Raw genomic sequence first — 24,945 nt, 5'->3', positions numbered from 1 at the left:
GCAGGCCGCTGCACGCGGCGACCCACGGCTTACATTGATCCCCGGCGCTTCCGGCAGCAGTCGTGGGAGTCCCCAGAGCCAGACTCTGGGGTCCCACCGCGATCCCCAGATCTGTACTGGCGTCGCAGCGCCAGCGGGGAGTAGGAGCGGCAGCGTGGACGTCCTAAAGGACAGTCTGATGCTCTCGCTCATAACAGTGTAAAAAATCAGAAGAAAAAAATAAAGTTTATTTTTTAAAGAAAAGCTGAGGGGCTGCTCCTGCAGCCCCACTGCGACAGGGTAACCGACTCCGGCAGGGCACCAACTAAAACTGGGGTGCCTGTGGCTCAGGGGCGGGGTATAGAGGAGGATGGACCCAAGTGTATCCTGGGAGCAGTGAAAGCTTTAACTGCGTGGTGCCCGTGGATCCAGATCCAGCTACACCCCCCCCCCCCCCCCAAGGTCAACCCTGTGGACCCCCTATGGACCCTGAAGTAGAAATTGTATAATTTGTAACACATACAGTCATTATTCTGACAGCACAAACTGTATGATTGCAGTTTTCTTAACTGGAAATATATCCCTAATACATGCTCAAAATATTCAAGCTTACTATAATATGGAGAATAAGCCAATACTGTAATAATCAGTCAACACTATGAGGAGACTCTTTATATACTTTATCTGACTTTGGAACCAATTAAGCTCAGAATAACCATTTCCACAATTTTACATTCAGGGCAATCAATTACTTCCCTATTTAAACCCGATGACGACTGACATCAGCATCATTGCTTTGAAAAAGGGAAGTTGTCCTGAAACCCGTCGGGTTATAGTTCTTCTGAAAAGTTGAGCCACGTCTGCATAAAGTCACCGCAATTTGTGACATCTTGGGGTTGAAGAAAAAGCTAATTTGGGGTTTGCTGGGACATCAGTAGATGAGGATATATATGTATATAAAAAGGGGTAATGCTCTGGGGTACCACCATTAGGTACTGAATGTTTTGGTTTGTCCAACTGGGCCGGGAAGCGAATACATTAAACCTATGAGGTTATAAATGAATTGTTCAAGAAAATGTTATTAATTAGACTGTATTTACTTATCAATTCACTAAGCACAGCAGATTAAATACTATAGCCATTTATTCCCCAGGAAATAGGCGATCTGCCTACAATATACAGACACCAAGCCATTATCTGAGGTAGTGGTTATGAGTGGCATTTATTACCTTTATTGATTAACTCTGTTATCTCCAATTTCTGCCGCAGGGCGGACATCTTTGGACCAATGTTAATGTTTTTCCTTTATTATTGCAATTTCCTAAACTGATTGCATTTTAAAATGCAATGTACAAAACATTTTTACATTCTATAGTGGTTCATTATGTTATTTTCTGCCAGCTGTTTTTCTCTCTCTTACTGGGAGTAAGGAGAAAAAAGAAGACTATTTGTTGGGGGCACTCATTCCATGTATTGTAATAATTAGTAATTTAAAAATCAACCTTTATTAATGAGAGTTAAAATAATGGGGGACGCACAATATGCAACTTAAAAAATATATATACACAGAGTGTATATATACATATATATATATATATATATATATATATACACACACACACACACACACACACACACACACACACCAGCCTCGTGTGGTAATTTGAGTCCAAAATTGACTCCTACCACACAGAGATTTACTTAAAATAATTATCCAGTTTCAGTACTAGGCGAAATTTCCATTATAAAAGAGCCGGATTTAAGGAGGTGTACCTATATTGAAAAAGCCGCATTGGTAACAATTCTATAGTACAAACCACAATAATGATCCACACACCACATTTCTTCTCAGAAGATTCATCAGAATAATTACAGCCCAGGACCTGCAGTAATTGAAAAACCGTATCCAGGTAATGCACTTAAATCCCTGAAATGTTCCTCCTTTTCCTAGATGACATTCATGTGTAAGTATGGGCAGCAAAAAAATCCTCTAAACAGTGTAATCTAGTTAAACAATGTAGCAGAGAGACAGTTTGTATCAAGTCAAGGTGACAAGAATTAATAGGCACATTACTATTTCAAATGATGATTTTATGTATCTATTTTATACAGCAAAATGTAAAGAGGTCCCGGCTGCTGTCACATCGTCTTGTATAATACAGTGGACGATGGATGAGAGAATGGGGTGGACTGCTGGTGGGAAGGAAGGGAAAGAGACACCTCTGCTGTCAGTGCGCACTGGCCAAGTTCATCGATATCCTCCTAGACATTGCAGGGCGAGACCGGCAGGCGCGCCAATGAGAGAGTGCCAGAAAGGGTTACCTGGAGTCAAGTCGGAAGTAAGGCGGTATTGTGTAGTGGGCTCCGGTAGTAATTCAGATAGATGTCCCAAAGCGGATTAAAGGCTGTGTGGAGCGGCTAGGTAGTAACAGAGTACGGATGGCTGTGCAGCAAACAGGACGTGTCAAAGGCGGCTCAGATCCTTCCATACTGGACTCTCGGGATGGTGCCTGGCCGGCTGCGGCCATGACCAGATAGTGATGATGTACGTTTTGCCAGTGGGGGAGCCTTGACCACATCAGTCAGATTATGGCCCTTGCCAGAGTTATAGGGTACCTGTGTGAGGTTGGGGTTAGCTGGCTGAGACTTGGCATTCATTACCCAGGACTTTATTTGCATTATAATCTAAAATCATTTACTCATAAGACAATATAAACAGGATTTCTGGTTTCTCAAATTTCTTAAAAAGTCATAGATGCATTTAAGTCCTATGTTATTATCAAACCTTTATAAATGGCATTGTACACTTTGAAAAGGAATGTACATTGTAAGTGACTGGGTAGCTCCCTAGCCTGGTGCTTAATTGTCTTCCTCACATTTCAAATAAAGAGAGCCAGCATATGACATCTGAAGTAATAATATCCAATCCAATCACTCCATCCCCCCTCATTTACATCTGCCCTGCCCCTGAATAGGATAATGTGGAGGTCACAGACTGAACATGATAAAAAGAGCGTTAAAACTTTATTTGTAGTGTATAAAAAGTAGACAAACTGTTTAAAACATTAGAACTGATGGAGAAGGATTAGCAGCTAAAGGAGGAGTCAGCAGTGTGGCAATCCCTCCTTTGGACACTCACTTACCAAGCTAATTCATAATGCGCTAATCAAGCAATACTGACTAAAACAAAGATTACACTTTACATATGCCATTGTCTGAAAGTCATGGACTGCAAAGCATACAGTGCCATCTAAAGGCCACAAGAAGGTACTGCACCTCTTACAAGTTCCCAAACTAATAAACTGTGCCTATAAATAATAATCGGTGATCAGTACAGAAATTAAAAAAAAAAAAAGTGATGAGTGATGTTTTTCCTATGACACATTTTATAACTGTACCTAAAATGGAAATAGTGGGTGTAAGACACAAAATACATATAAATACGTAGATAGAAAATAAAATACATTGTGGGGAAGAATAGTATTACATTTTCAGCACATCACAGTTTAAATTTTATATAAATAGAGAGAAAAGTAAACAGCTGTGGTGGAAGTAAATAAAAAAACAAATACTTATGACGAAACGCGTTAATTCACTAATACAAAGACTAAAACGGGAGCAAGCCGGCAGTTAAGGCAGGTTCGCTACTGATAATCGGGCTAGAAATACAAGTAGATGATGTGAAACAATGTTGTTATTATTTTAGGTCTAAGAGGCTCACGATCAGACATGTTCCACCAAACGGCCTCAAATTTCAGATCCAATTAAAATATCCGATTTCCAAATTTACCACTAGCGAGTAACGGTGACCTTCAAGGAAAAAAATATCATGTGGACTAAATTAAATTTTGGCATTTCTGTTTTTCATCAGCGTATTACGTCTGAGGACGGTGACCTGACTTCCTCCTGAGCCCACATTACGACATTATTGTAGAGTCAAGTTTAAAAGAATCCTGGAACCATCTGCACACTACAAACGGGGGTTTAAAAAGCAGATGGACATTTGTCATATGCTAAGCTTCCTGCTACGATAGCTCCGTGCATCGTGTGGCTGTCAAGAGCCTGCAGTCAGTGGGGTGTGCAGAGTCCCTTGTGTGGGTCCTTAAGACAATGAACCGCTCAGCGCCCCCACAATTGTTTTAAAGGCAAATCTACTACAGAGACCATGCAATAGTCTTTTATAAAACGAGGAGGTGGATATGTGGTCTTAGGAGAGGTCTTTGGTTTGTGCTTAGCTACAAAATTACTAAAGTGCATCAATCAAACAGAGTCCTCCAAACTCACTGTGCAGTATCCTTTACTGCCACAAGATGGTGCCGCATCACTATAAACGTGCCATTTACAATAAACAATGACAAGTTTGAGGTCTTTTTAGTGACTGATGGTTTTTCTCTGACGACAGACATTTATAAATAGACAGAACATTTCTGCTACACTCTCCAATGTGTCGATAAGTGTCTATATAGCTATTCTTAGTGTTTTAAAAATATACATAAATTTATACTATGTTAACCCCCAACCCCTCCCCCAGTAATAACATTGTCTAACGGCAGGCTTAGCCTCATGGGAACTGCAGTTCATATCAGCGTCTGCATTCGTAGCTCCTGGGGAGGTCTACGAGGGAGGGTCAGTGTGCATCTGTAAGGTAGTTTAGGGAGGGGGGGAGATGAGGCTGTGTAGTGGAACATGACATTTTTCCATTGAGGGTAAATATGAGGCAGCAACAGTTAAAAAGGCAAATCCCCAACAGGACTTTTATAAAAACAAATAATCAGGGCCCACTAGCCAGGAGTGTTCCCTAACAATGACAGGTCCCCATCTCCCCACACAGAGACTGGTAGCTTATAAGACACCTAACTCCTGATTCCATCCTGTGACTGTGCAGGGAGAGGGTCAAGACAAGCTCTGACGCTTCTCTGCGTTGGCGTATCTGGGTAGCAGCGAGTGGGAGCGGGAGAGCTGACCGCGTCGGGCATTGGTGGCCAGTCTTTGCTGAGCCAAGAAGGACTGAGCGCCGCTGGGGTTGTTTGTCCGCTCATCCGTGACCTTCTGATGCAAAGACATCCCCTGGGGAGAGAGATGAGAAAGGACTGGCATCAGTATTCCGACCGGCGCACTCATCGGCCACACCCTGCAGCGGGAGAAGGTGGTCACTCACCATGTTATACCAGGCACTTATAATAAGCTTCTCTTCTTGTTCCCGCTGAGATTTTGTCTTCTCAAAGTCGTTCTGAAAATAAAATCACATTGCACAGAGACATGAGCTCTAATGTATGGCGATCGTTTCAATTTGACACCTGTTCAGTTTCCTCAGAAAATGTTTAGGAGTTGCTCACTGCTTACTGTCATATTTCAGTGCAAATCCATCCCACAACCCAGTTTGACAACTTCTATAATTTTATACGTTGTACAGTTAGCAGCAATGATTAAAGTGGAAAACAGACCAGAGAGGTAAGCTTACATTTTAAAATAGACCTCAACTATAAATGTTACACAAACTCTGTAGTAGAGTGGATCATTAACTAGTCCTGCCATATACAGGGTGCCACCCATACCCGCTGCCTTCAGACCACCTCCGCTGCAGAGACCTCTTGCTGCCCTCATACTTTGTATAGAGTAGTCTACTACCTGATTGCCTTTCTCTGTGCGTTCAGAATGGGTAACGTCTGGTTTGTGTCACAACAGACAGAGGAGACTGCAGACAAAGTCCGTATTACAGTCACCTGACTACAATCTCTCTCCTGGTCTCACAGGCCTGTCTGCCAGGTGGGGACGTGGAGAGGGAGCTGATGTTGAGTTTTTACCAAAGCGAGCGCTAATTTCTTTTACTATATAGAAGGCCCCATGGAGAATCAGAGCATTTCACCCACACGCAGAGCTGTACACTTCTCGTGAAGCGTCCATCGCCACGTCGGCTGCTTATGGGCCTGGTTCACGGTACGTCATTATCGTAAGAGTCTATCTGTACATGTTTCCTAACGCGTGTTTCTGCAGGCCTGAGTGTGTTCACAGTTACTGCACTCACCCTACGTCAGATCGCTCCTTCCCTCCCGCGTCCTGTCTCTCCAGGTGAGGACGGGTGTAAGTGTCAGAATCACGCAAGCCTACATAGGCACACGCTAATAGGGCATGTGCAGGGGACTGCACGCATGTCACACGGTGTTATCCGTCATACGTCCCACCGTACAACAGCCCCTAGATGTCCGCTCACTCCCTCACCTCCAAGTGCCGGATCCTTGTGTCCTTCTCCTGCAGTTGGTTCTTTAAGGCCTGGATTTCAGGGGGGATGTAATTCTGCTGTTTGGGGTCCAAGGTTTTAATAACCTGAGTACAGAGAGACAGGAAGAATTAAGAGACACTGATAAATGTATGTTGTGTGGTTAGCTAAATGCCCCCCCTGACTCACGACTGGCACAATTACCCCTCAAGTGCCCATATCAAGCCCTTTTAGTAACATATTTGAATACATAATTTTTTTATTTTAAGATCATAAATTCCCCCCATGCTTTCATCCTGGAAAACGGCTGGCTAGCGTTACTGCACAAATGCCCTACAAAATATATTGGGGGGTTTTTTGAGCACTTTATTTAAGATCAGAGACCTAATTTGTCTGGAAACAAAAACAGCATCTGGCTTTGATTTCAATGACTAATTCTATTTCTCCGACCACGAAGTGAAGCCCAGAAATGCCCCTACAATTCCTCTAACTGGTGTTTTGCTTATTTCCTCAATCTTACTGGAAACATTTTAGGTTGGGCACATGGCATGGCCCAGATCCAACGCAGGACATCTCAGCTTCCCATAGCCCAGGGTTGGCTGGTTTAAACCAAATGTTTTTTTTTTTTTTTTTAAATAAACCACTGTGATTTTTTTTATTATGCTTTGTCTACAGACAGGTCCCGTGACTTCTTAAAAAAAGAGCCTATTATAAGGGCATCCCCCTGGTATTATTCTACATTCTTGTTGCTTGTGGTCTTCATTTGAGTGGGCTGAACCAATACAGTAAATACACACACACACACACACACACACGCACGCACGCACGCACGCACGCACGCACGAGAAATAGGGAGGATAAGAGGGTGAACCAGATCAGAGAGGTACTAAATCTGCCTAGCATCACCTAAGACTCCACAAACTCCTCCCCTAACAATCCTATAGGACAGGTGAAAACCACAACTAGCATTCTCAATCTTAAAGGGTAAAACAACTCCAACACATTAAAAGAGGTTCTACACAGAGAAACACCTCATAGTTTAATCTCCTTCATGTTTAGTTCAATTCAAAACCTTCAGTTCTACTGAGAGGAGTGGAAGGACTAAGGGCCTCATTCAGAGGCAGTTGTTAGATGCAAATGGTCGCTCTGAATCAGGGCGGCCGCTTGCATCCTGAACGGCCGCCTCCTTGTCGATCGACATGGGTGATGGTCGCGATGGTCTTGACCAACGGGGCTTACGACCAGACCTTAGGGTAGGGTCTGGGCATTCGTAAGCCCCAGAGAGCTTCCTGCTCTTTTTGAGCAGGAAGTTCCCCACTGACATCAGCAATGTCGTCAGCGGGGCTGCCAACAAACGGCAAGCGTTCCGACTGGAACGCCTCCGTTTGGCCGGGCACGCCCCTGGCCCGCCCAGCAAACGGGGTGAGCCGTCACTCAACATCGACAGCTCGCCCCGTCTGCCCGTCGTTAGCCGGGTCTCGCGCATGCGTACGACGGAGCCGGCTCCGTCGTGCGCATGCGCTGTGGGGCAACATCGAGTCGGTTGTCAGCGCTCACGACTGACTCTGAACGAGCTCCTAAATGTAATAGCCTCAGCCGCTGCAGGGATTTATGCCAGTCTCCTGTATTTTTTAAGTGGCAATCATTTTAAAGCTTGCCCTGCCATAGCTACTCTATTCTTTCCTCTGCAGAGGCTCTGTGGTGCCAAAACATAAGTTACACCCACACCCCTTCCCCAAAGAGTCCATCTACGACCATATATTGCCCGCTGAGTTTTACAATTTGATAAGAACACAGCAATACAGCATGTAATGAGAAAACAAAAACGGTAAGAGGGCGCTGCTCAGGAGCTTACAATCTATAGCAAGGGAGATCGCTTCGTACACGAGGCCTAAGGCTGGGTACATACTAGGACGTCAGGTCAGCATGCACTTATAAATCGGCCGCTCGATGAGTCTGCGATGACGTTAGAACTTAGCAGGCATTTAAATTTGCCAGCCCAGTAGAGATGCCAGTGTATAGCAGGTCGATGTAACTCCTGTACATACAGCCAGATACACAGATAAATCTTTCAGATATGCTGCAAGGCCGACCTGATCGACGTTGTTCACGGACATATTTGCTGTACACACCCGCTGATGTACTCACGATATATCGCCCGTCGATATACCGAGCAATATATCACCATTATGTACCCAGCAGAAGGGATGTAAGTGCACATATAACATGGATAACTGGATGAAGTCATCCAAACACGTGTTCAGTCACATCTGAGGTGTAGGTTTAATACCACACACGTTTTAATTATTGTCATATACGGGGACTCAAACAGATCTACGTTTAATAAAACTACCCATTCCATAGGGTCAACCATTAACCCACGTCCTCTCTGAATAGTGAGTTTTAGTTTGGTTTGGTCGCACATTTATAGACAGAGCCATTGTTGGGAATAGTCATATTCCCAATTAGCCGATGTGAGCCCACGATCGGCGGATATATTATACGATCATCATTAGGATTGCCCTTATATCTGTTTGTAATGGTTCGGTAGTCAGATCCCACATAGGACATGAATACAGAAAACATATCTGAAAGTTGGAGAAGGAGGAGATTCTTCTCAGGGCATTTAGGGTGCGCGCTTTACACAGCTTTAATCTGCATTCATTTCATTTAAGAAGAGTATAGAAACTACCGATAAACTGAATTTGTAACACCGATCCAATCATATAATAACGTTTTATTAACACCCCCTATAAAACACACTAACGCGTTTTTATGTTGACAACAACATAACAAGTAACTAATAACCAAATGACTGAATTTATAATCCTCAACCATATAACGTCTACACTGAATCACAAAATCAGTCACAGCTAGCGGCTATAACGGGGTGATTAGGGCGATTCAGATAATTGTGCTGCTGTCACGGCTCACCGTCCTGGCTTTATCCACGTAGCGCTTGTATCTCTCCTCCATCGCTTGCATGTCCGCCTCCTTCTGGCGCAAAATCTGCTGTAACTCATCCACTTTCCGGGACACTGGGGAAACGGACACCTGTTACACTGGTGTTTATTACACAACTCTCACACTACCGGGTGTACACTGTCCCAGGGCTGGGGTGTACATTGTGCTGTATAGTACAAGTACAGCTATCCTCTGAGTGTAGTACTAGATTGTGCCACCTACAGGCTGAAAGAAGACACCGCAACCTAGTTACATTCACAAAAACACACAGACCTGGATCTATATATACCACAGGTTCTCAAACTCGGTCCTCAGGACCCCAAACAGTGCATGTTTTCCAGGTCTCCTCACAGAATCACAAGTGAAATAATTAGCTCCACCTGTGGATCTTTTAAAAATGTGTCAGTGAGTAATGAATACACCTGTGCACCTGCTGGGTGACCTGGAAAACATGAACTGTGTGGGGTCCTGAGGACAGTGGGTCTCATTCAGACCCGCTCGCGAGCGCTGTACGCTCGCAAGCGGGTCGATGGTGCCCAAGTGCGCATGCGCACGACGGAGGGAGATCTGTTGTGCGCATGCGCGAGGCCCGGCGAGCGACGGGGAAGCCGTCGCTCCAGGTCTCGCACCAAAGGGGGCGTGCTGTCGATGGTGAGTGACAGCACGCCCCCTTTGGACATCCCATGGGAACGCCTACTGTCTGGGTCCGGCCCCACTGACATCACTAGTGATGTCAGTGGGAGTGATTTTGGCTCTGATAGAGCCAAAATCACTCCAGGGCTTGCGGCAGCGAGACCCTACCGCAAGGGTCTCGTCGCAAGCCCGGTCTTGACCATCGCGACCATCATCATGGACGCTCACAGCTATGACCATCGCGACCATCATCATGGTAACACACAGCCATGCGAGCGTCCAAAAGGCCGGTCCAAATTTAACTAGGACGGCCCTGATTCAGAGCGAGCGCTCTGGTCAGAGCGTCCGGCTCTGAATCAGGCCCAGAGTTTGAGAACCACTGATCTATACAGACAGAACAGGAGGTCCGTACAAGTCAATATTCCAGTCTTTGAAATGTACACGTGTTACCTGCGTGGCATCAAACACGCACATGACATGTATGATTCTTACTATTCAGCTCTGCTTTGGGTTCCAGGGTCTCTATATATTCCCTCTTCTTCTGTAGTTCGGAGTGAGCCTCATGCAACATGTCCCTGAGAAAGACAAAATGTGTCACTGCCCTTAATCCACTGATCAATCTATGTTAGAGTGTCAGCTCTGCAGGTCAATATTCCCTAAACTGAAAGGTTCCTCATTTCCTTAGATTGTTTGTGCCCTCTGTATATTAGTGTAGGCACTGCAGGGCAAGTTCTGCTCACAATCACTCTACTTCTACTGTGCCCTCTGTATATTAGAGTGTAAGCTCTGCAGTACAGGAATACCTTACTCCCAATGTTTCATTCTCTCCTGCTAATGTGTGATCTGTATAATAGAGTGTGAGCTTTGCAGGACACAAATCAATACTCCAAATGGTAGCTTCTCTACTACTATGTCTGCTGTATATTAGAGTGTAAGTTCTGCAGGACAGGAGCTCCAAATGGGTATAGTACGCCTTCTACTTTGAGTGCTCTGTGTGCTACACTGATCTCTATGGCAGACGGGACCCCTGAGCGTGTAACGTGTCTCCCAGCGTATACTATACACTTACAGGTGCTCTTCTAGTTTCCTCTTCAGCTGTGAAGACTGAAACAGAAAAACGACTCATTAGGGTCATACGTGTGCGGATGCAGTAACACAGTGATAGAACACGCAGGTGACACTCACATCTTCTGCCCGGCTGCCCTGTTCCCGAAGCTGCCTCTGCAGACCCTCAACTTGGGCCCGGAGATCCTGGATCTGCTGATGGTTCACCCTGAAAGGAGAGATGGGCGCGTATTCAGGAGGGCACACACAGCGGACCTGGCCCAGAGTTACTGCATAGCAGACACTAATCCTAAGATGCTGATTGCTTTACACAGTGCGGCTTGTAGAACGCCTCTATATATCTCAACAACATGTTAGGCCTTAGATATTTGGGAGAAGGACGTGCTTAATTGGGGGAAGTATTTTTCTCTATGCACTCCAGACTTCCTGTCTGTAAATATAAAGAAATCGGAAGGATGGATACTTTATGAAGCTAAATTACTAATACAGCCGCTACTCCGCCAGATAGCAACGGTGCATATGTTGTGGCTTATGCAGAGTTTAACTACAATATGAGCCTATGATATACGCAATAAAAGAAAGATTCACCTGCCAAATAAAACATGCCCCATCCCCACACCTCTGTGGCGTCCATTTAGGGAATTCTATTTTAATCCATTCGTCCCTATCGGGTGTGTAGGCGAAACGCGTTATCTTGTGGGGCGGAGCTGTGAGCTCAGTAGTCTGCAGTGCCTGTACTAACCAGTGACGGATTCCACGGTCAGTGAGGGAGAAATCTAACTCTGCCATGCTGAGTTATGTGGTCCAAGTTTCAGGTCATCAAAAAAATAAACAAAACATTTTTTTTTTTAAAAACTAATGTAAACGGGAAATTTTCTAGGTGGGAATCACCATGACTACACCTTTGTATTAGAGTCCTTGTCCGTCAATTATTCATAAAGCCCAGCAGATGCATAGTGCTGCACACAGATGGGACAAAAAAAAAAAAAGGACTTCAACACTGGTAAATGAGTCAGAAGAGCTTACAATCTAAAGGAGGGATTCAATAGTTTTAGACGACCCCCTGCTGGGCATCTCTAAGAATAGACGCCCGGCGGAGCAATTCAATTGTTGCGCCGTCCGGACGCCTAAAGCTGCGTGATGACACGAGTGCGAGAAGAAATCTGTGCCAAGTCCGTTTTTTTGGCTTCCTAATGACGGTTTGGGCGCCCTAACCACCTCTTTAGATGGGTTTAGCAGTGCTTATAGCCGCGATAAATACTAATGGGCGCTCCAGCGGAGAAAAGTAAATGATTCGGGTGTCTGTTGTTTTTTTTTGCAAAGACCCCCCTGGATGCGATGGAGACCAGCGCGATGGAGGAGGGGAGTATAGGATCTTTATTGCAGGTACTCCAAACGGGATTCTACTTGGAGAAGGGGACGTGATCACCTGGCAGCAGGTAAGTATATGTGAGTGGGTAGGTGTATTTAATAAACTTGTACTTGTCACGGGGTGTGTGTGTGTGTACTGTCATTATTTAACTATTATATAGTGGGGGTACGGGTGCCGGACGCCTGCTGGCACTTGTAGTTCCACAAGTGCCAAAGGGCAGGCATGCTGGCACCTGTAGTTCCACTGTAAAATACAATAGTTTACATTTATTTACCACTTTATTACCCCCATACCCAATGCTCCAGGGGTGCGGGGAAGAGCCCCGGGCTTCAGATCAAGCCTGGGGTTTCGGGAGAGAGGGGGTCTCTTCTTGGGGGGTGGGGGGGCCCACCTCCTCTGAGATCCCCGGCTTGGGGTTGTAATGCTTTGGCCATGGAGCCCGGTGAAAGGGCTGTGGCATTACACCCCGGTCGGTTTGGTCCTGTGCTGGTTTTAATTATAGGACGACCCCTACGCAATTTTTTCCCCCCTATAATTAAAACCAGGACTGGCCCTGCCCTCGATTCTTAGTAAATTTACCCCTAAGAGTGCAGAAATGTGAGTGTAAGTAAACCTCAAGCAGAAGATTTAGCTGCTGTGCAAAGTAGGGAAAGTTACCCATCAGTTCAAAGACAGCACTAGGTGGCACGGCTAAGAGGGCATTTAGCTGGCACTCTGGAGTATCATGGTATATAGCGGGAGATATCAGCAGTGTATTTAGAATAGTAAAAAGAATGAGAGCATAGAAAGTGTAGAAGGCGGATGGGAGCTTGGAAGTAATTAAGCCCATGAGACCCTAGGAAAAGTAATGGTCCCCCACTCACCGACTCTCACTCTCCAGCCTGTTGCGGCCCCGGCTCGACTCCTCCAGCAGATTCTGCAGCTCACACAGACGTTCCTGGTACGAGGCCTCCTGGACACACAGCATCTTATTCTCCTGCTGGAGCCGAATCACCGTCTCCCTAGGAGATTTACAATAGTCAGCAACGGGCAGGAAATGCAGGAGCTCATGATGTGTAATATACCGGGCATCGCTGATGGCCAACGTGTTTTGCCGCAGTGTTTAATACAGAATGTGCTGGCTCTTACTTGAGCTCCGCAGGCAGGATCTCTGCAGCCAAATTCTCCACTGGCGGCGACAGCCCAGAAAGAAGGACGTCTGGGAGGGGAGATGATACAACACATCAGTGGTGTCAATACCTGTAACCAAGTGTCATTAGCTTTATCTTTGCTACAGTGGTCATTTTACGGGAGCCTCATCCAAGCTGCGACTCTCACACGTATACATTGGGTTTAACAAAAAACCGTACAGTCGTTCAGCGTCATTCCATACATCGCACAGCTTTATGCCACAGACATCATTTCAAGGCCGAAGACAAAGGGGGAGATGTGTCAAGCTTTGGAAAAAAGATAACTGACATTTTTCAAACACAACCTGTAAACAGACAGGAGCAGATGGGTTGGAACTTTATCGCTCTTCAAATCTTGATGCATCTCACCCAAAATTAGGTGAATATTTGATAGAACAATTTTGGAAGTTCTGCTCATCTCTCCGTCATAGCGCCACTCAACGTAATTTGAGGGATGAGCCCCCCCCCCCCCTCCAGGTCTCTCACCTGCTTGGACCAGACACGTCTGCTGGAGGTGGGAGCAGCGCAGCTCGTCATTCGTCTCCCGCAGAGAGTCTCGCTCCGCCATCAGCCGCTGGGTCAAACAAAAGGAAAATGGTGAGTAGATCCTGTATAGCAGAGGGGTCACACCTGCCACCACTGTATCCTTATGTACAAGCCTCTAACATAGGCCCGGCAAATGCACATTTATTACTGCTTGCCGACTGCCTGCGGAGCAGCGGAGCGCCGGCCTCTTACCTCTGCGCAGCTGATGGACAGAATAAGTTCTCTTTAAAAAGGAGGGTGACAATAACCAACTCTGAAGAGGGCACCAAGAACCATCTGGTCAGTTCCTGGCACCATGATTGGAGCACACGGCATTCGGAGTCAATGCTATATGCGGGAGAGGAAATCCTGTGACATCACGGCAGTGACATCACACAGGCTTCCACAGCAGAGGAGGACCGCAGTCCTCTCTCTCCTGCTGGCTAGCACGACTACAGCTGTCTAACAGAAAAGCTCTATTTGGATCCACTTCATATTGAATCGATGGCAAAAAAAAAAAAGAAGAGTGACAAACCCAGCAAACTAGGGTTTCCCTCAAATTAAACATTTAAAAAAAAAAAAATAATTAATAATCTAATAAAACGTGAACAAGTATAGAATTAAATCCATGTGTCAGTCACCGACTATCACCACTTCAAACGTAAAATAAACTTAAAACACTCGGCCAGGAGCCAAATCACATCATTAGGTAGGTGAAGGAGTTTGCACTGTGCGAGAGAAACTAAAATCAGCGTAATTTTATCCCCCATACAGAAGAAGGACATAAAAATTTATTTTTAATTGGAAAGAGCTACCAAGCGACCCCATAGCTTTCCTGAGGATCAGAACCAAAAATTACACACTTAAAATAAATAAGAAAAGTGATATGTATATGAAATATACACACTCCAAACTAGAAGCTGGTTGTGGCATGACACCCAGGAGAGACTGCCCCCTACCCCACACTGAGGCTAGATGTTGGGGCTGTCGGTGGGATGTGCAGCCCCTAAAGGTCTGACCATTACATGTTAAAGCCGATACGTCTAATAGGTCCCCGGTACTTTGTGCATGTTCTCGATTATTGGTTCCACACACACCATGGCCGCCAGCACTGTGTGCAATCTCCATCTCACCTCCTTCTCCTTCTGTAAAGCCTCAAACTTCTCCTTTAGCGTCTGGAACTCGAATTGCCATTTCTCTGCCCGCAGAGACTCTGCCGAGTGTTTCTTATGCAATTCCTGGATCTGCCATTTCCACGGGACAGCAAGATAAGGATAGTTTCCAGTTAGTCATAAGCATTACTTCCAGCTGTTCTCGCTGTAGCTTTGTGCATAGCGGGCCATTTAGCAGGTCTACTGCTGTCTACGTGCAGCACTGGACAAGTCTGCCCCCTGCAGGAGATGCTGGGTGTAGCTGGAATTCATTCACTCACCTGTCGGTTGAGGTTCTCCACCTGTCCGCGGGAGGTGTGGGCTTTGTGGAGCTCGTCCTCCAGCTGACAGGTGCGTTGCATGTAGACGGTGTTCCTCTCCTCGAGGAGCTTGACCTGGCGCCGCAGGTCCCCCAGATCTTCCAGTTTCTTCTTGTAGGACTCTACCAGGGACTCCAACTTCCCCACTCGGTCTGAGGAGTGCCTGGGGGGGGCAGAGAGGGGGAAATTCACAGAAAGACAGCAAGAGCCCCAGACAGCGAGAGCCCCAGACAGCGAGAGCGAGACCTAGACAGTGCGAGAGACCCAGACAGACAGCGACAGACAGAGAGAGAGAGACAGACAGCGAGAGACAGAGAGAGAGAGACAGAGAGAGAGACAGAGACAGAGAGAGAGACAGAGAGACAGAGAGAGAGACAGAAAGAGAGAGAGACAGAGAGAGACAGAGAGAGACAGAGAGAGAGAGACACAGAGAGAGACAGAGAGAGAGAGACAGAGAGAGAGAGACAGAGAGAGAGCGCAAGAAAGAGCATTTACTAAAAGCCAGCCAGTGAGAGAGTGTCACTATGAGAGTTCCTACATCCCGGGGGTCACTGTGTGATATATAGGCATACAATGGCTGGAAGCCAGAGACTGAACAGCTGTGGCCGGTGCTGTACCAAATACCATAGGAACACATGCAGCAACTGCTTGAAGGCAATAAATAGATACTGTTATTCCAAGTATAGATTGGGGGACCATGCTGCTATATTATATATATAGCTACAGCCTATGCTAGCCTATTTCCACAGAAAATAGTTTTTTTAATTTAAAGCTTCCAGAACTGATCCTTAATCATACGTATGCAGTGATCGGAGACCTGTACACAATATCACAGGCTAGATATCCATAAGAATGTGACTAATATTCTCACCAAGAGCCAATGATATCACTGGGAATGACTCAGCCACGTGCTGCACAGCCTTCAGTGGCTGCAGCCATTAATATAAGACAAAACAGCCCTCTCCGCCCACATATCCAATAAAAACAAACTTGGATGTGAGAACTCTTTTCATATAGAGCTGTGTGTGTGTAACACCACAATATTCCCAACATCACTGCAACAGGAGCCTGATGTCACCACTATATCTTACTGGGGACCATGCTCCCTGTACTATACATCTCTAGGCCTGACTACATGCTGCCTCCTCATATGACTACTCTGCCTGCTCCTTCTACTATATAACTCTCAGTCTGTGACTTCCTGCTGCCTCTATTCCCCTCCTCATATCACTACTCTGTGCTGTTGGGGAGTCTGCTCCTTATACTATATAACTCTCAGTCTGTGACTTCCTGCTGCCTTTATTCCCCTCCTCATATCACTACTCTGTGCTGTTGGGGACCCTGCTCCTTAAACTATATAACTCTCAGACTGTGACTTCCTGCTGCCTCTTATTCCCCTCCTCATATCACTACTCTGTGCTGTTGGGGAGTCTGCTCCTTATACTATATAACTCTCAGTCTGTGACTTCCTGCTGCCTCTATTCCCCTCCTCATATCACTACTCTGTGCTGTTGGGGAGCCTGCTCTATATAAGTCTCAGTCGGTGGCTTCCTGCTGCCTCTATTCCCCTCCTCATATCACTACTCTCTGCTTCTTCTACTATATAACTCTCAGCATATATAACTCGTGAAATATTTGGCGTCGCAGTCAGTATTCTGATGGTCTGATTGGGTAGGAGTTGTTCTAGTGACACGCAATTAAAAGTTGTGGCCACACCACTTTCAAGAGATAAATATTTTACACAATATTTGCTCTCTGTAAATTCACCCCTAAACAAAGCCTGAAAGCCCTATTCCCGGGATAGCTGCTGACCTGAGTACGTCCATCTCATCCCGCAGCGATTGGGCCTCATGCGCCAGCCCAGTCAGATCTTGGTTACGCAGCTGCAGATCCTGAACCTCACGATCCAGCTCCTGACATCGCTGTCTGAAGTCATCTCTCGCACTCTCCAGCCTGAAACAGGCCCAGAAATATCATGACAAGACGTCACCTTCTATGCGGTTTCCCACAGAGATACTCCACAGACATTTACGTTGCCTGATAATTTACACTGGGGGACTGTTAAAGCGCCCTAAAGTTTCACACGATGAATATCCACACGTTTCCAAGTCACAACACAAACAATGCATTCATTCCGGACATTAAAAAAACAAAAGAAAAACACAGAGAGCAAATATATGTTTCACCTGCTATAATCCCTAAAATTGACAGTAGGGAGTGCATTCAACCATATACAATTGTAAAGTAACAATAAAATTTGGCATGAAGCAAGCACCAAGTTTTCAGAAATGAAAATCTTTTACAGCGACTTATAAAGAAAGCGCTGGCTCTCCTGACCGATTGACCGTACCAGGATCCCATTACTCTCCAATTACCTGTAGTTCTCCTCCTGCAGTTGCTCGATCTGACTCTGCAGCAGTAGCAGCTTCTTGCTAAACATCTGGGGTGTCCCCATGCCCTCTTCTGAATGATCCTGCTGCTCCTTCAGGGTCCTGTTCTCAGTCATCAGACTCCGCTTCTCTTCCATGAGCACAGAGACCTGATGGAGGAAAGGCGTAGGGAGGGGGAGGGGAGGGGCAGGACGCAACACAGAAGGGAGAGGAGCGAGGTCCACAGAGTGTAAGAAGGGTTAATAAAGAGCACAGGAAGAAACGGTTAAGAGGACAGTGGTAGTGACAAGTATGGGGTTCCCTGCCTGATCCCCAAACACTATGTCTGTCTCCTCTAAGCATATTACCATAGTAATAGTCATCTCTCCAGGACACTTCGGCCGATGGCTGGTGAAGAAGGCTGCTATGATAAGCGGGGGTCCTTCGGCGGGATACAATTTACGGCATGGACAAGCCAGCCATAACCCCACATATTATCCAAGAGCGCCAGATCAACCCTTGTTTTCTTACGAACATAATATCTTAGGCCGTGTGACCGGGTGGGGGACCCATGATGCAGTGGGGTCTGCAGGCAGTTTCATGCACAGAGGTGGTGGTGGGGGTAGCACTAGGACAGGGAATGTATACATGCAGCAATCTGCAGCCTCTTCACTCAGCCATCAACTCTCCCCCACACCCGAGTGTGCACCGCAAATTTACATCTGCCCAAGACTTCTAAGGCTGCACCTATATGGCAGGACAATGTATATATTACAGTGGCTTAGGTGTAAACTGTCTGAAATGAATGATCAATGAATCAGTCAATTTTCCTGCGCGTTCCTAACTTTACCATTTAGTAAACTGCAAAACGGCATGGGTCACAAGACTGGTTCCACACAGAGAAGGCGAACAAGCACGCACGGGCAAGGCGTAATTCAGCGTCAAGCCCACCCCGATACAGCGCTACAGGAACTGAGGGTGGGGGTGCACAGGGTTAGGTGGCTGGCAGCTGTTGCAGACATGCGGGAGGTTAGGGTTAGAGGTTGCAGATACAAGGCAGGTATTAAACTCACCCACATCTCCGGATGCCAAACCAACCTCAGCTTAAAACCTTTTTAGAGGGTGAAATCACTCAATGAAGTGGGAGATTTAGAAGCCCGATCACCAGAGTCTGCAGGGCCAGACACCACACTGGGCGATTTCTGTACAATATACCGGGTTTACCAATACTCGCCATTTTAGGCCGTAATTAGCGTTTCATTACCCAAAATTATAACTGATTGAAAAACCCCAACTATCTAGTTATTTTGGCTCCGTAATGAGAATGCGTGTACACTGAAATCCCGGTATGATTGTAACAGAACATCACGCCTGTAACATATCGTTCATTCCCTCTATGTAAATGTTACTGGTGATGAAGGATATCTGTCTGCAGACCTTTATCAGCAAAATTGAGATATATTGGGAGACATTTAGGAACGATGGTACAGGTAAAGTGATCACCGCTCACAGCAACCAAACCAAATGCTTGATTTGTATTATATAAAACTCTACATATAATGCATATATAAAAAATAAATTATATAATCTATCTTATTCCTTTGTATATAAATGTCCCCCGATATAAGATCACATCCCCGAAGCTCCAGCACAGAGGTATGAGGTTATCATATAGTTGGTACAGTGTGTGCACCATTGTATAACTAGGTTAGTACATTACAGTACATTGTATACTACATGGAGGCTGTACTTGGGGTGCTAGTGTACTTTCTCACCCCTAAAAACCTTTTATGAAGGAGGCGAGGGAGCGGGGTGGGTAGGTAGGGGGGAGAATCAGTGGTTTGCTTCTTATGGGAGTCATAACCCAGCAGATGCAGAACACGCCACCACCACATACAACCAGTGCAGTTGGGAGTAGTAAACACGTCACCCACCACCACGGTTACGACACATGCCTCACGTTACTCGCGATATAGACATACCTGCTGCTCCAAGTCATGGTAACGCTGCATGAAGACACTTTTCTCATCTGTGTCCTCACTAAGGAAGTAATATTTACGGGACTGGAAGAGAGAAGGTGACGTGGGAGAGAATGAATATAAAGAAGGCATATATAGGGGGGGAGTGCGTGGGAAGGAGGACAGCAAGAGGCGGAGGAGACAGATTGAACGAGCATGAACGCAGGAGACGGAGGAGGAGTGCGCCAGGAGGAGAGACGGAGGAGGAGGAGGAGTGCGCCAGGAGGAGAGACGGAGGAGGAGGAGGAGTGCGCCAGGAGGAGAGACGGAGGAGGAGGAGGAGTGCGCCAGGAGGAGAGACGGAGGAGGAGGAGGAGTGCGCCAGGAGGAGAGCCACAGGCGGAGGAGTGCGCCAGGAGGAGAGCCACAGGCGGAGGAGTGCGCCAGGAGGAGAGCCACAGGCGGAGGAGTGCGCCAGGAGGAGAGCCACAGGCGGAGGAGTGCGCCAGGAGGAGAGCCACAGGCGGAGGAGTGCGCCAGGAGGAGAGCCACAGGCGGAGGAGTGCGCCAGGAGGAGAGCCACAGGCGGAGGAGTGCGCCAGGAGGAGAGCCACAGGCGGAGGAGTGCGCCAGGAGGAGAGCCACAGGCGGAGGAGTGCGCCAGGAGGAGAGCCACAGGCGGAGGAGTGCGCCAGCAGGAGAGCCACAGGCGGAGGAGTGCGCCAGCAGGAGAGCCACAGGCGGAGGAGTGCGCCAGCAGGAGAGCCACAGGCGGAGGAGTGCGCCAGCAGGAGAGCCACAGGCGGAGGAGTGCGCCAGGAGGAGAGCCACAGGCGGAGGAGTGCGCCAGCAGGAGAGCCACAGGCGGAGGAGTGCGCCAGCAGGAGAGCCACAGGCGGAGGAGTGCGCCAGGAGGAGAGCCACAGGCGGAGGAGTGCGCCAGGAGGAGAGCCACAGGCGGAGGAGTGCGCCAGGGGGAGAGCCACAGGCGGAGGAGTGCGCCAGGGGGAGAGCCACAGGCGGAGGAGTGCGCCAGGAGGAGAGCCACAGGCGGAGGAGTGCGCCAGGAGGAGAGCCACAGGCAGAGGAGTGCGCCAGGAGGAGAGCCACAGGCAGAGGAGTGCGTCAGGAGGAGAGCCACAGGCAGAGGAGACAGATTGCACAAGCATGAGCGCAGGAGGCAGAGGAGGAGTGCGTGTGTAGGAGGAGAGCAAAAGTATTGCTAGAAAGCGTTTTCTGTAAGCTGCGAGTAAGACGGGTGTCAGACTGTTCTCTCACCTGACTGTCATAGTTCACGTAGCTGTCAGCTGCCACCGTGTCAGTGGGGTCCTTGCTCAGGAGCTGCAGGGTTTATACGCACCGTTAATATGGCGGCATTTATCATTTCTTTACAGATATTTAAATATATCAATTAAGTTGAATAAAACTAAAGGCTGCCACAAAAGTAATGTGGTGCAATACTACTTCCCAAATCACTGGATCTAGTCATTACAGCACCATCATAGTGATTACTGGAGCTCACACAGGGGTCTGGTCACCCGTCCCCACTTGTCTATTACCACCTACCTCCTGGATGGATTCCATGACAGCTTGCTGGACTGACTCCCCCAGGGTCATTATCTGCTGGATGTGCTCTGGGGAGGGGGGAGGAGGAACATAACAAAATATCATGAGACAGAAGCTGCTGTATTGTGGCTGAATACCGGGGTCATGTGTCTCCACGAAGTAGCGGCAGCCATTTTGGCCCTGGTGCAGAGGTGGACGCACTCACTGCCGATGTTGGACATAGAGGAACGATTGTTTGCTACTGAGCGTGCGTCCCCCGATTGTGTCCGCCCAGTGTCGCAGCTGTAATTTCAGGCGCCGGCAGGGAGAAGTGTATTGAAAATGTGGCAGGTGTTCCTGGGCGGTGACTGGGGAAGGGGGTTGTCTTAGCGCAAGCGTGGAGATGGTCCGTCTTACGGGAGTGTCGCTGTAACTGGTTGTGTACACGGATACTGAAACGCTCACATAAGAGGCCGCACTAGGACGGAGGAACTGCCCCTGCCGTGGGGTGGGTTCAAGTTTCGTTGGTGCGATCAGTGGCAGTGTCTAAGGACGCACCAAATCGGTAGACGACAGACGATCGGAGATAGACGCAGCTGCGGGCGTTCCTGCGTCCACCTCTAAATCCGGCCCTTTGCGTGCTGAACCATGAGAACTGCATCCTACGTGCCTCATGCCTCGGTGAGGTCACCGGTCCCTGGTGGATTAGTGATCAGCACACATCAAGGCTGCCAGTACTGTGTGACTTGTGCTATGGGCAGCATACAGGGGTAAGGGGGTGACAGCTCTCATACGCATACACTGCATACAGCCAGATCCACGTTTTCTGTCTTACAAGGGATCCAAAAAACGTTCTGAGCGTGATATAAAAACACATTATTGTGAGCATTAATAATGTTATAAATGGTGCTTAAGAAGAAAGTAACGCGCGTTAAATCCTGCGTAAAAACCAAATGAAATAACGTATTGAAGCTATTTTGCTACCCAATATACCATCGGTCTCATTCCTCTAAAAGCTGCCAACTTAGCATGGCGCGGGTGCTTTATCCTGCATCACTCCCTGGCGATGCAAAGGCCTAGGATGGAATGACATGCCTGCCAGTCTCCGAGCTAACAAACACTACATACAAGTTGGCAGATTCACTCAGGAGCCAGATTATAAATATCCTCTATACAGGGCCGGTTCTCCCATTCCGCATGGTACGCAGCTGCGTAGGGCGTCACATAGTGAAGGGCACCTCAGCTGAGTACTATGCGGGCTGCGGGCAGACTGTCTCTGTGACACAGCTGCACCGCTTGTAGCGCTGACCGGACGAAGTTCGGTCAGCGCTACACAGTGACAAACACACAGCCGCCGGCACCTGCAGCTGTGTGTTTGTTTTAGCAGCTGAGAGTCAGACAGACAGACAGACTCTCATCGGCTGCTGCTGCTCCCACTGCCAGAGCCGGACATCTTCTGGGGGCACTACAAAGGGGGGAGCTACTTCTGGGGGCAATACAAGGGGGGAGGATTACTACTGGGGCCACTACAAGGGGGGGGGGGGGGGACTACTACTGGGGGCACTGCATGGGAGAGGGGACCTCCACTGTGGGGGGGACTACTACTAGGGGCACTACAAGAGGGGAGACTACTATTAGGGGCACTACAAAGGGGGGGGGGAAACACTACTGGGGGCTCTATATAAAAGGGCAATACTGGGGGTACTACAACTGGGGGCACTGTTTAGAGGGCACTACATAAAGGGTACCACTATTGGGGGCACTGCATAGGGGTACTACTACTGGGGGCACTATATAAGGGGCTTACTACTGGGGGCACCACTACTGGGGACACTGCATAATGGGTACCACTACTGGGGGCACTGCCTAGGGGGACTACTACTGGGGGCACTATATAAAGGACTTACTACTGGGGGCACTATATAAGGGACACTGCATAGGGGGACTACTACTGGGGGCACTGCATAGAGGGACTACTACTGGGGGCACTGTAAAAGGTGCACTGCATAGGGGGGGGGCGCCAAAAAATATACTCGCTTACCAAAAAATCTGGGCTAGGGCCGGCCCTGCCTCTATATAAGCCGACCTCTTAGAGCTGCCCAATGTGTGCTTTGCTGTGAACGCAAGTGGAGATCCTATCACACAGTTAAAACATCTATGTAGTTACATAGTTATGTCACAACAGGGAATTATTAAAATGCAAAAGGACCCAAACAAAGCTCCCTTGCCCACCTTCCTTCTTGTCACAGCTGATGGCACACCCCAGCACCAGCTGGACCATCTTCCTCAGCTCAGCTGTGTTAGAAAACTCCCCGATCAGCGCAATGTCCGGAATGTGATCTTCGGAAACTGGGTGTCCTAGTACCTGGTCATTCGTAGAGATGGAGAGAGACTGTGTTAATGGTTGTGGATCCTCAATCCTGGCTCGTTTTGCCAATCAAGGCTTTCAAAATGCAATGCTAGTAGAAGTGATAGATGCCTCTCCTGACCAGATTACCCAAGAGATCGGGGTATTGGGGGTGGGACGTTAAGTAATATTTTAAAGCAGCACCTCCATATAGATTTACTTTGATAAGTACCTTTTAAACATGCAGCTGAATTTTAGCTGCCCCTCCTATAAATCCATTGTCTCCGTTTCAAAATCTCTCTGGATGTTACCAAATAAGTCTGCCAGCTACACACGCAAAGACTCACATGTGACAGCAGAGGGGAATTGTACAGTACATCGAGCCCAGAGGGGCATTCCAAAGCCTCTCTGCTCACTAATGTGCCTACGGTTGCAACGGCAGGCCATAGTGCTTTGCAGAATTATAAAATCAGCAGCCAGTAGAAACAAAAGAAATTAAAAACTATAGCATTTGACAGCATGATCCATCTATGCCTATAAACTTTAGGCCCTGTTACATTCTTAGTTTTTTTTTTTCCACAATAAGGATAGTCTTATGTCTTTCATGTTTAACCACATTAGCAAAGTTATTGTTCCTTCAATTTCGCCCCAAACCGGCTATCCTGCATTTTTATAAAGAATTAGCCTTTGATGTCTCAAACAGAGAGATGAGATAATGGGATCTGCACAAGCCTGGGCATTTCTGAGGCTTCGCTATTAAAGCTATAAATATAATAGCCTAAAGAGGAGGGGGGGCGGGGGAGGATTACAAGTATCAGGGTAAACAAGGAGTAATATAAGATCCAGGATACTAACATAGAGAAGAGTGTGCTTCTAGAAACGCCTGACTGCCTTAAGTCAACTGATGTTTATCCTAGTCCTGAGTATGAAAAAGAGGAACTTTAGCTGAACGTCCCACTCAGGCAATGACACAGACCCGGTGATGATTCACTGTCCGGCAAACGCAGGCACTTCTACTGAACACCAGATGGCGCACTTTAATCTAGCTAAAACAGGCATAATAGTCGTTTGCTTCCTAATGGTTACAAAGCTTGGAAAGCACAATCTCCCTGCCAACTAATCCCTACAGGGTATTGTGGCAGTCACAAAAAAATATTCGGCTTTAAATTTTTTTGTTACAACGGAGTTTCAGCTCTCTGAAAGCCTATTACAGTGCAGTGCGGCTCTATCGCCATACGGACACTGGAACGTGGCCATGAGGATATAGGCCCTCATTCAGAGGCGGTCTCAGGAAGCGAGCGCTCGTTCTGAATGAGGGCGACCGCTTCATT

General features: G+C 47.3%; 1 protein-coding gene across 1 annotated transcript in view; it reads right to left on the bottom strand.

The window, feature by feature from the left end:
- Positions 1 to 2,975: 2,975 nt before the first annotated feature.
- Positions 2,976 to 24,945, bottom strand: part of HOOK2 (hook microtubule tethering protein 2) — a 29,466-nt gene continuing 7,496 nt past the window's right edge. Inside the window, exons 5-22 of the mRNA XM_088473916.1 lie at positions 23,500 to 23,632; positions 21,289 to 21,356; positions 21,001 to 21,063; positions 19,747 to 19,827; positions 17,771 to 17,934; positions 17,208 to 17,348; positions 15,357 to 15,558; positions 15,058 to 15,168; positions 13,886 to 13,973; positions 13,359 to 13,428; positions 13,094 to 13,231; positions 10,979 to 11,066; positions 10,863 to 10,897; positions 10,286 to 10,368; positions 9,131 to 9,234; positions 6,199 to 6,303; positions 5,138 to 5,209; positions 2,976 to 5,046 (exon numbers count right to left, since the gene is read on the bottom strand). Of these exons, the coding sequence (XP_088330042.1) occupies positions 4,873 to 5,046; positions 5,138 to 5,209; positions 6,199 to 6,303; positions 9,131 to 9,234; positions 10,286 to 10,368; positions 10,863 to 10,897; positions 10,979 to 11,066; positions 13,094 to 13,231; positions 13,359 to 13,428; positions 13,886 to 13,973; positions 15,058 to 15,168; positions 15,357 to 15,558; positions 17,208 to 17,348; positions 17,771 to 17,934; positions 19,747 to 19,827; positions 21,001 to 21,063; positions 21,289 to 21,356; positions 23,500 to 23,632 (1,920 nt within the window). The 3' untranslated portion in view covers positions 2,976 to 4,872. The remainder of the gene's footprint in view (positions 5,047 to 5,137; positions 5,210 to 6,198; positions 6,304 to 9,130; positions 9,235 to 10,285; positions 10,369 to 10,862; positions 10,898 to 10,978; positions 11,067 to 13,093; positions 13,232 to 13,358; positions 13,429 to 13,885; positions 13,974 to 15,057; positions 15,169 to 15,356; positions 15,559 to 17,207; positions 17,349 to 17,770; positions 17,935 to 19,746; positions 19,828 to 21,000; positions 21,064 to 21,288; positions 21,357 to 23,499; positions 23,633 to 24,945) is intronic.

The sequence above is a fragment of the Taudactylus pleione genome, unplaced genomic scaffold (assembly GCF_031769625.1).
Source record: "Taudactylus pleione unplaced genomic scaffold, aTauple2 ptg000145l, whole genome shotgun sequence".
NCBI lineage: Eukaryota > Metazoa > Chordata > Amphibia > Anura > Myobatrachidae > Taudactylus > Taudactylus pleione.
The sequence above is the reverse complement of the archived record's forward strand: the minus strand, read 5'-3'. Positions and strand labels throughout refer to the sequence as shown.